Raw genomic sequence first — 12085 nt, forward strand, 5'->3', positions numbered from 1 at the left:
AAAATCTCACCCACTCTCCATAATTAAATTTCAACGCCATTTCCTCTTCTATTGTTCTACTATTGCTCATTTTGAGGTTTCCATCCTACTTGGTAGGACTTTATAACACTCATCACATCCACTGTGTCTTTTCATTGTATACACCTCCTGTTTCCTCGGCTGAATGGCAAACTCCATTAGGAAAGGAGCACCATTTAGACATTTCCTTCAATGCCTAAACTCACAGGAGAGCTTCAATAAATACATATTAAACTGAACTATGTCGTTGCTTCACCTAGTAACATCTTATATCTGCATTTGCTTCAGAGCTCTATTTCCCCCTATAATCAAGTAAGAAAAAGTGAAAATAAAATGCAGCTTGGTCTAATGGAAAGAACATGGAAGCAAGTGTGAAAAGACTCAGAGCTATGGCTCCTGGTCTGCTCCTTATCACTGGCATGACCATGGGTAAACCCCAGCATCGAACTTTGTTTCCTAATCTAGAATATGAACACAACAGTATCTTCCCTGGTCAAGAGAAAGCATTTTACCAATTGTAAAGCACTGTGTAAACGTGAGGAGTCATCTTTTCACACCAGACTCTACCAGAGTCATCAAAGGAAATGTCCCAAGTCGTAGGCTTAGGTAACCTACGTTATAGAAATGAAAAATCTTGTATCAACCAGAATGACAAAGAACGTAAGATCTTCTTTTTCAAAAAGAGAATAAAAGTACCTGTGAAATTGTTCAAATAAGTTTCTTGGCACAAAATTTAGAAGTGTGTACTTTGTTGTTCGTATTCGGTTATTGACGTAGGTACCAGAGAACTTTTCATACTCATCCTTGAAGGGCCGAAGGTGGGGGACAACAACGCGGTGCTTTGCTGCCAGTTTGGGAGCGTGAGAGGACACACTCCCACAGGCGAGCAGAGAGGAATAGTTGTACGGCCTCTCATCGTCGTCCCTGCGTGTGCTGCCCATCAGCCGCTGCCAGCGATACCTGGCCCACTGAAGACACTCAGTCATGTCCAAAACGCGCTGAGATCCAGGAGGTGTAGGTGATCTGGCAAAACAAACAGAAACCCACTGAAACACTCCTCATAAACTTCTGGAAAGTCTTAAAGAACAGGAAGGATAGTAAAATTTACAATTTTTTCCATATCAAACAAACATATGACCCAATCGCTGAAGGTATAAATGGTATGAGAACACTTTCATTAGGTGCTCTATTTAGTCATGTATTGTGTTTCTCCTTCCCCCGTTCTCAATCCCAGGGAATTTTAGTGAGGACTGAATTGGGGCTGCCTATTGCCCTCCCCAGCATCCTCCTCAGCCATTGAATCTCTGTCCTTCTCTCCAAGGCCAGGTGACTCATCTTGTAATGCCTCCCCCTCAGCACTGCCATTCTCTCCTGAAGAGTGAATACTGGATCAAAGGACTGATCTACACAAGACAGAGACACTAATGGCATTTTCGTGGGATTGCAAAAAGACCAGATGCAGAGGTAATTAAGATGTGGTTAATATCCTTTCAAATTTCCAGTTTAGAATTTAAACCACTTTATATCGAGCAGGAATGACCAAGGATCTACTTAGACATTCTAGCTCGAGCATTTTCAAAATTTGTCAACTGTCAGACTGGTGAGAAATACGTTCTGTGATGTAACCTAGAACCTCCACACACACAAATACAAACACAGCTGAAACAGAAGTTATAAAACAATTCTTATCCTTATTACTTGCAATGCATTTTCTATTCTACTCTATTTTCACTCTTGTTTGGTCTCTCTCCCATTTTAATACTGGTCAAGATGCACTGAATTGATCTCGAGATTAACTAGTATGTTGCTATACACACTTTGGAAAGACAATGATTGAATGTGGCTCCACAATGGGTCGAAAGTATACATGGAAGTGAACAGACCTACTTTCTGTTATGGCAGAAAGGCAGGGGGAAATAGCAGCTGAACTAGAATGTTCAGGGATGGCAACACTTCCTATCATGGCCAGGAGAAGGTAGCCTTTTAATCTTTCTTTATCTATCCCAGCAAAGCTAAAAATACATTACTACTTAAAAAAGGTTGTTATTAATAATAGTTCACATAAATCTACAGCAAAACTTAAGATATCAAAAGGAAAGCAAATCAGAGTAAGTCATACCTCATTAAGAATCAGCATGAATCATAGTATTTTAAAGCTTAGACTTTAGAGATTATTTAATCTAGAGGTCACAAACCAGTGGCCTTTAAGCAAAATTCTACCCAGTGATGTATCTTGTATCATGGTGTCGGTAAACACATTATTAGAATTTGTTTTCTGATACAGGACCAACGTTTGCAAATAGATATAAATTCACATAAAATACTGATATTTAGTTTCTCTTAAATCAAAAAACAACAACAGAATATTGGGCACATATTTTCACATGATAACAACTGTCAGAAGCCTTTTTACTATAACCCCTGACCCTAACCCTGCATTTTCTGGTTCACCTAGTTTAATTGAGTGAATGAGCACAATGTTTACCACTTTTTGACAAATCAAATTCTTCCTGCTCTATAGACTCCAGCTCATATATCAGTTGTATAACTTATTAGGTATGTGACCTATGTAATTAACCTCTGCACCTCAGCTTGCCAATGAAAAAAATGAGACACCATGAAGAATCACGGGGCACACTGTTGACAAACATTGTTCATTCTATTCCCCACTCTCACTCTCCACTTTGGCTATTTCTCAGGTTATACAGAATCAAGGTTGTAAACCCTGTAAATTGGGCTGAGATCCAATCTTTCAATATATTGCTTTTCAAATTAAATAAAGTTGTCCAACTCTAAGTAAATGCTCAGTCCAATACACCTGTAGATACGTGACAAGTAACCAGCACTAAGTAGGATACATATAGAAGAACAAACATTAACAAAATACAGGCATGACATAAAATGACCCCCACACCACCCGATCTCATCCTCAACCATTCTATCCGAAATTCAAACTATGCTCACGAACAAACTGTATTCCACTTGTCTGGTGTTTCCCAAGCTTCTGTCGTAACAGTTCCCTAGGCCCCTTCCCTGGACATCCTGATTAAAAGAATCTAGGATGGAGCCCTGAATGTGGAATCTAGTACCCAAATGACTTATCAGGGAGGTTGCAAAGCACAGGTTATACCTCATATCTCTGCAAATGCTGCTCTTTCTGGAGGGCTGGTCAATCATTTCATCCACTCACTGCACCAGCCCCTATTCATCCTTTTGACTGTTTTAGTTTGACTGTGGAGTGGGGGAAACTGAGGAGGGTCCACACAGGAGATACAGTAAGGCATTCCCTGCTCTGCTCCCATTACAATGCTGAGCCTGGCTCATTCACCCCACTTGTTTCAGGGTGCAGCAGGTAGCTTCTTTCTTCAAAGTCAGGCAACACATCTAATGGTTTCCAGACTCCACAACAGAGTCTAATGCTTGGCCAAAGTTAGATGATCAACAAATGACTGTTGATCATTGAATTTTATAGAAACGAGGAAGTATGGGGAAAGGAGACGAAACACCCCACTTCCTCTTTCATGGTTCAGCCTGGCTTTCCTTCCATTAGAAGCAGGAGTAATAAGATTTAAGTTTGAGAAAACAGAAGCAGTCAGTTTGTGACTGCATTCCTTCTACCTTTATTAATAGAAGGAATCTGCTTCTCCAAGCCTGAAAGACTCTTGCAGAAAATCATCGTTTTCTTTCCTACTGGCTTTATAAGACCAGTAAGCAGTATAGTAGTGATTAAGAGCATAGACTCCAAAGCCAGACGCTGACATCAATTCCTGGCACCTTCACTTGCCAGCTAACCTTGATCAAAGGGTTGTTGTGAGGATTAAGTGAGTTAATATACATAAAGCCCTTATGATGGTGTGTGAACCATAATTAAGAGCTAAGTAAAGCAAAAAAATGTAGTGATTATCTGGAAAATGTTCTCTCAATTATAGCATTTATTCATAAATATTGAGAATTTATATGCGCAGTGTTGACATTAACAACTATACCCAATTATTGATCTATATTTAATTTCTTAAACTGTATATAACTCACACTCAGCTTTAGCAACTTTGCATTTCATTTAATTGGAGAGTTTGCCAGGCAACCAACCATGTGAGGATAGCAATACCTTCTTCTCAGCTGTTCCCAGGGGTAAACAGAGTAACCTAGTAGACAAAACTCTAAAGAACAACGTGCTATGAAGCATTTTTACGATTTTTCAAAACATCATTCATCATTCCAAGATTTAGCCCACTCCAAAGAGAGTTGATTTGTCATGGTGTTCTGTAATACATAAAATGGTCCCATGCTTTATTTGACCTAATACTCTGCCACTGATTGAAACACTGCCTTCAGAATTAACAGCAAAATTAAACACACACACACACACACACACACACACACACACACACAAAGAACCAAAGGCTAAAAGTTCAATTATCATCACTTAGAAACAGAAAGAATTTTCAGATCTAGATACTTGACTTGTGAGTGAGCTACTGTCCCTAAAGGTAGGGAGATTTAGTATTTCATTTAAAAGGAAAAAAAAAAAACAACATTTACCTAGGTTTTATTAAAGTCTCCATGCCTAACATCATTTTTACTTTAGGAGTAAACTACTACTTGTGAAAATTTGGGTTACAACAAACTTGCTGCTGGTTAGTGATGGAAAAATACCATTAAAGATTAACTATATGAAAAGGCCTGCATGTTCCCAGGCTAAGCATGGAAACTTGAAGCCCAACATTACCCAAATATGCAATGTCAAAAAACACCTGACTCTGGACACTTTGCTTTCACTAATGGACATTAGCATTTTATCTAGAATTTAAAAATTAATTAATATGATCATAGATCCTAAAGGTCAAGATGCTTTTTTTTTTTAATGTTTACTTATTTTTTAGAGACAGAGAGGTAGAGTGTGAGTGGGGGAGGGAGAAGAGAGAGAGAGGGAGACACAGAATCTGAATCAGGCTCCAGGCTCTGAGCTGTCAGCACAGAGCCCCACAGGGGGCTCAAATCCACCAACCCGGAGATCATGACCTGAGCCTCAGCAGAAGTCATCAGCCACTTAACCAACTGAGCCACCCAGGCACCCCCTAAAGGTCAAGATTCTTAACATACGTGAATACTGGGAGAGAAGGACTGGGTATGAGATTAACATGAACCAAATGCTATATACACCCAACTTGCAACACTCCTTCACAGCAAGGCAATTATATGGTAAAAAAAAATAAAAATAAAAAAGTTTCACTGCGAATAACCATTTATCACCATAATATAAATATCTATACATATTAAAAACATGTACAAACTTTTTTATAATTGCCACAAAAAATTATAAACCACTTTTACTTAGGAATATTGATGGAAAAACTCATAAAAATCTAGCAAATTAAATACAATGCAAAAGGATGGCTGCTGGTTGTCTTTAGGGGTTGAGAGCAGCCTTCCAGTGATGGCCAGCAAGAAAATGGAGACATAGGTCCTACTACTGCAAAGAACCAAGGTCTGCCAACAACCTGAGTAAAGTTGGAAGTAGATTCTTCCTGGGTTTTCAGTTAAGAACTCAGCCTCGATGACATACTAATTTCAGCCTTGGAGAACCTGAGCAAAGAACCAAGTCTCACCATACCCGGACTTTTCATCAACAGAACTATACTCATAAACTAGCGTTTATGAGTGGCATGGACTAAGCCACTAAATTGTGGTTGTTATAATGGCAAGACAAAATTAGCGCAGAGGGCCCAAAAGTAGATCCTTGTATAAACAGAAAGATAATATATGGCAAATATCCCAATTGTGGGATTTCAAATCAGTGGGAAAATGGTGACTTAACATACCTGAATAAATGGTTATCCATCTTGAAAGCCAGAAAGCTAAAATCCTTTATACCTCATTTAAAAATAAATTTTTAGGGGCGCCTGGGTGGCGCAGTCGGTTAAGCGTCCGACTTCAGCCAGGACATGATCTCGCGGTCCGTGAGTTCGAGCCCCGCGTCAGGCTCTGGGCTGATGGCTCGGAGCCTGGAGCCTGTTTCTGATTCTGTGTCTCCCTCTCTCTCTGCCCCTCCCCTGTTCATGCTCTGTCTCTCTCTGTCCCAAAAATAAATAAAAAACGTTGAAAAAAAAATTAAAAATAAATTTTTATTTCAAAATATTTTAATAAATTTTTGATTTAAAAAATCTCTAGGTAGATTAAAACTTAAATGTAAAAATTATAGTAAATTTACTGGAAGAAAATTCAGAACACTTATTGTTAGCTGGGCAAAAATTGTTAACTTCTCTCTTGCTTAGGAAAGTTCTCTTGTAGTCAGTGCTGGTGAGGATATGGGGAAACAAATCCTCTGGCAATGGGAAATGAATTGCTTAAAATCTCCCCTCCACCAAAAAAAAAATTTAACAATATCTAGTAAAATTGAAAATACATGTAACTATTGACACAGCAATTCCATTTTGGGGAGTCTACCTATAGGTATGGGTATATGTACAAGAATGTATACTGTAGTTTTGGGGGTTTTTTTTGGTTTGTTTTTTGTAGTAACTGTTTTGGAAATATCATGAGAGTCCTTCAATTATGGAAGAGCCGATACATACACTAGGACACATCCACATTACAGAATATTACACATTTATTTAAAATTGTATATATCCATCCATTGACCTGAACGAATGACTATTATGTATAGTTAGGGGAAAAAAAGGAAATAACGGAGACCTGCAAATAGAAATGATCAAAACCAAAAATTAATAAACATGAATGAAGTACAGACCAAAATGACCGATCTGGATTCAACGAATGGTAAGAATAACAACGTGGGCACAGTTGAAGTTTCACTTTAGTTACCACCTACCAAAATAGGCAAAGGTATACATAGATCTAGGACGCACATAAGCCGGTGCAGCTCTTGTCACCTCCTTAGTTCCTCATGAAGACAAGACTGTTTAGTAGTGCTGCCGGCTGTGAGGAATGTGGAGCCTGCCAGTTCACAAGATGCTGGAACAGAAGTCCACTGCCTTTTCAAATTCTTAGGCTGGAAGAAGGGCCACATCAGCACGTGAGGGTCTACGGATTAGATTATCAAGCCTTGATTAGAGAATCAAGGGCTATCTTAGTGTACCGCAGCTCCACAGATCTAGCTTGTGTTTCTTAATGCACTGTTGAATCCACAATTGGCCTGGCCTTGGTTTGCTTCACTTAATAACACAAACTGTGTGTATGTTCACATACATTTGCAAGAACATGGATAAAAGTATAGAATTATTTACACAGGGCTATGACTATCGGTTATCGATAGTGAGAATACAAAGGGAATAGAAGATGAACTCTTCTTTCTTATCTTTGGCACAATGAAGATGTATTGATTTATAATTTTTTAAATAAAGTTTTGAAGGGAGAATTTATAGTTAATAGCTACAAACGTCTAATGTTGCCCTAAGCATTAGGTCTGCGTGATGCTACATGATCCAATATTCCATTCAGTCACAGAAGCTGAAAAAACCAATAAAGTTCTAAAATCTACAAGAGATCATTATGCACAAAACCAATTAAGATTAGAAATAAAGAAATATAGGGATGCCTGGGTGGCTCAGTCGGTTGAGCATCCAACTCTTGATTTCGGCTCAGGTCTTGATCCCAGGGTCCTGGGATCGAGCCCCACATCGGGCTGTGTGCTAAGCATGGAGTCTGTTTAAGATTCTCTCTCTCTCTCTCTCTCTCTCTCTCTCTCTCTCTCTCCCTCTCCCTCTGCCCCTCTCCCCTGCTCACAGTCACTCATGCTGTCCCAGAAAGAAAGAAAGAAAGAAAGAAAGAAAGAAAGAAAGAAAGAAAGAAAGAGCGAAAGAAATGTAAACCAAGCATTGCTTATAAAATAAGCACTAACATTTCTATCATGGCTACTCTTTATGAAATACATTTCCCAGTGTCATTTATGACTTCTATTTTTCAAAGTAAGAAACAAAAAGTCAAAGAAGGGTTTATAATAACTCAAGGCATGCAATTTTAACTCCAAAGTCATGCCTTCCCAACTATACTACTTCTATAGAAAATTTAAAGTCAAATATTATCATTTAAAACTATATTATTTCTAATTATAGCATTTTTTCTAGAAGATATTAAAAACAAAAATCCTTCATAACAGAGCATACCTAAAATAACATATTGCACTATGCTCCTTCTTGAATACAAATGTACTTGAAAGCAAACAGTTCTCAAAAACCCTGTTTCCCTTAATGAATGCTTAATGAAAAGTTTGTAGCAAGGCAGATTACCAAAGGTAAATATGCAGTAATGAATTCCCTTGGGCCCAGTTAGCATTTAAAACTTTCTGAGGTCATCACCACCCAACAAACAACTGGAATTACACACATAAGCTCACTTGCCTGAAAGAGAAAAACATTCCTATGTATAGTCATGTCAAGATGCTCTGTTTGTGGCTGTCAAACTCCAGCATGCATCAGAGTGTCCTGAACCACAACCCTGACTTTCTGATTCCACAGGTCTGGGGTGGGGGTTCAAGTATTTGCATGTCTAACACATTTCCAGGTAGTGTTGATGCTGCTGGTCCTGAACCATACTTTGGGAGCCACTACTCTATGCTAAATCAGTTTATTTCAAAATGTGAAGTTGAAATTAAGAGTGAACAGTTTATTAGGTACCACTCCTATTACCAGCAAGCCCATTGCCTTTGACTGTATAGACCAAGGCTATGACCAGTGACTTGACAACCTGCACAAACAGAAGTTGGTGGTGAGGCCTGCAGGATCAATTCTTTCTACAGATTTAATATAGTTACAGTCAGTTTCAACCAACATTTCCAAAAGCTCAGCAAGGGAGAACAGTAAGTCCCGGCCTTGACAGACTTCTAATCGTCTTCTCAACTAAGAGGAGAAAACCCTAACAAAATATCAAAGTTGTTACATGTTCAAGATCTTGGAAGAAAGTCAAGTTATCTAGTAGGGTCAATAAAAAATACAGAGTAATTTTATAGCTATCAGTTTCCGAGAATAAGATAGGAACTGTTCACAGTAGAAACTTACAAGCTATGAAAGTCTCCTTGACCTCGATGTGTCAGGTAGCCCTCTCTGAAGCACGATGAGCCCTGATAAAACTTGGGCTTGTTCCAATCTGGGTCATCCCTGACTAACTTATTCAATTCTCTCTGTAAGAGCCCTATTGCCCTCAAGGAGATCAATTCTCTCTGACAGATAATAACAATGGCAGTAAGATCATTTGATATCTTTGCTGGTTTCTTTGTCGTGTCAGGGGCCAAAGTGACAGGTTGGCAGGGCTCCTTTAGTAACTACTATCCTGTGATCTACAAAAGGAGAAAGTATTTTCATCACCCCACATAATCACTGGAAAAAATATGAACAGTCATAGATGGATCTAATACAAGTTTGGTGATGACAAGGGTCAATTTATTTAGTGGGAAAACTGGATCTTGAATAATGAAGTCCCATAATCTTCTGTGCTCTCCAGGTGAGAGGAATCAGATTTGCCAAATAAAGTCATTTTGGAGTTCCGTGTGCTCTTTAATATTCTCTATTAATTTAACTTCTTGAACTAAATCCCCAGTCGAAGTATATATTCTTTTAGATGTATGCAAGAGGCCAGGCAAGGAGAATATGTCACCAAAAACAACGAACTGAAGTAATTACTTTCGATAACTGCTGATTATTATCATGGGAGGAAGTGCTACATAGGAGTATAAAACACTAACTTATAGTGTCTTTCACTTCTACCACTAACGAAGAAATCTTTGTGAGAGCTTTGTCATTTTTTAGGACCCTAAATAGGAAAAGGTCACCTCTACTCAAGCACATAGCCCTTAGGCATCTTTAGAAAAGAGTGCTTAAAGGGGCACCTGGGTAGCTCAGTCAATTAAGCATGCAACTTCGGGTCAGGTCATGATCTTGTGGTCTGTGGTTTCCAGCCCCATGTCGGGCTCTGTGCTGACAGCTCAGAGTCTGGAGCCTGCTTAAGATTCTGTCTCTCCCTCTCTCTCTGCCCCTCTCCAGCTTGCTTGTGCTCTCCCTCTCTCTCTCTCTCTCTCCCTCTCTCTCTCTCTCTCTCTCTCTCTCTCACACACACACACACACACAAATAAACATTTTTTAAAAATTTTTTAAGAAAAACAAGGAGTGCTTAAGCCATGTTTACTCAGTCCATGACCTGAAAACCAGACACTGGCTGATGGAGGGGGAGAGAAACAAAAAATACTGTTCTACATCACAGAAGCAGCCTCTAAATCAGACTGAGGGAAGGAACCCTCCAGAGCAATGGAGGGTCCTCATGTTTAATATCATTGCAGTTGAATTTTCAAAGACAACATGTTTATTTTAAAAGAAGACAGATACAAAATATGACTGTGGTACCCAGATGCATAGTTTTATACTGGGAAGAGTTATTCATTCTTAATGTTTCCAAATACATTAAGTATAAGACATTCTTTAATTCTCTTATGTGAGTGTGCATGTGTAAATATATATATATATATATATATATATATATATATATATATATATATATATATATATATATCTTCATTCAGACGCTGAAAGCTTTACCATCTCTCATCTTCGACGTATCTCAACTTTCTCTTGAAAGGACCACACATCCAAATGAGTTACATTTGCTGATGCTCGGGCTTCAAAACTGGTTTAAGCTAGCAAAAGGGCAGGGAAAATGCTGCAGTTGTATGAATGTCTCTCTGGTACTAGGAACCAAAAAAAAGCTCACCCATACTCATAGTTAGTTCCTAATATGTCTTTGTCTATTCTTAAAGCTGAAAAAACATATATTAAAAGTTAATAACAATTTTTAATACTATATTTTGACATTGGTAATTCTAGATAGTACTCCTAAATATTGAGATGACAGAAAAGCATGTTTTTGACATTTGGTTATTCAACTCTAAAATATTAATCCAATAAACCTAAGATCATAACAGTATCTGCCACTTAGAAAGACATGCCGAGTTCTGTGCTGGGGATAAATATACAGTAACTTTCATCCTTACAACAAAGGACATACAATTATCCCCATGTTAGGATGAGAAAACTGAGGCTCAGAGCGATTGAGAAATTTACCCAAGGGACATGGCTTGGTGAGTGGTTGGTTACCCAAGCGTAATCCAAAGAACATGAGGGTTGGAAGAAAGAAGACGATGAGTATAAAAAATCTGAACTTATGTCATTTAGGGAAAAAAAAGAACTAAAGACACACTTCATCTGAAAAACTAAAGTTAACAAGTTCAAATATTTGTATTTAATTTTAAAACATTCTATTGATGCATTCAATAGAACAATCTTTACATATGTTTGAAACATGATTCAGTACACACAAATAAAATTTGCTTTTAAATGATTCATTTTTAACTTGACTTCAGTATCATCTGCCCCCACAGGGACCTGTAAGCAGCTAAACTGGTCTTTCACTGTTGCTCCTTCATGCATGGCCTCACTTCCCTGCTCATCCAAATTCAATTTCGTGGTCAACCCGGTTATCATTTCCTTCTGTAGTCTCTCTACCCCTTAGCTCTTCTTTCTTCTCTTGGCAAAACTCTTATCCTAGCTCTATTCAAATCAGTTATATCCAGATCCCTGTTATACTCTGTTCTAGTTAGTACCTCCAAGTTGAAAGTGTCAGAGAGAAACGTGTAACATCCCTCACTGGTGTCACTTTAAATTACTGACCATGGGCCACCAACCAGCCACACCTGCTGATGGTAATCACACAGCATTTGCAAACTCTTCACTTTCCCACTTTCATAGACAACTGTTTCATACCTTCTCCTCTAACTTTCCATATCTCCCTCCTAACATTCTTCCTGCTGATGACCTTGTTTCTACTGTACTGAGAAACCAGGGCCATCAAGCCAGAACTTCTACAGGTTCCCCCCTTGTAACTGCCCTCCAGCTCAGACCTCTTCCCCCAAACTCCAGACTCCTATATCTGCCTGCCAACGAGGCAGCCCCTCTCTAGATGGTAACATGTACAGAACTGTGCTCTTCTGCTTCCTCCACAGATTAGCCCTATCAGTTGATGGCAGCTCCATCCTTCCGGATCCTCAGCCTGGGGTCCTGTC

At 38.8% G+C, this 12085-nt stretch overlaps 1 protein-coding gene across 5 annotated transcripts in view; it reads right to left on the reverse strand.

Annotated features, from left to right (window-relative positions):
• ATP10D (ATPase phospholipid transporting 10D (putative)) overlaps positions 1-12085 on the reverse strand; it is a 109010-nt gene that overhangs the window by 81052 nt on the left and 15873 nt on the right. For 3 of the 5 annotated variants that reach the window (XM_045474158.1, XM_045474156.1, XM_045474155.1), the window contains exon 2: positions 715-1041. In XM_045474158.1, coding sequence (XP_045330114.1) covers positions 715-1041 — 327 coding nt within the window. Of the gene's footprint in view, positions 1-530; positions 630-714; positions 1042-12085 lie in introns of those variants that run through there. The other 2 variants (XM_045474159.1, XM_045474160.1) reach the window with 2 other exon arrangements.

This window comes from Leopardus geoffroyi, chromosome B1, assembly GCF_018350155.1.
Source record: "Leopardus geoffroyi isolate Oge1 chromosome B1, O.geoffroyi_Oge1_pat1.0, whole genome shotgun sequence".
Classification (NCBI taxonomy): Eukaryota; Metazoa; Chordata; class Mammalia; order Carnivora; family Felidae; genus Leopardus; species Leopardus geoffroyi.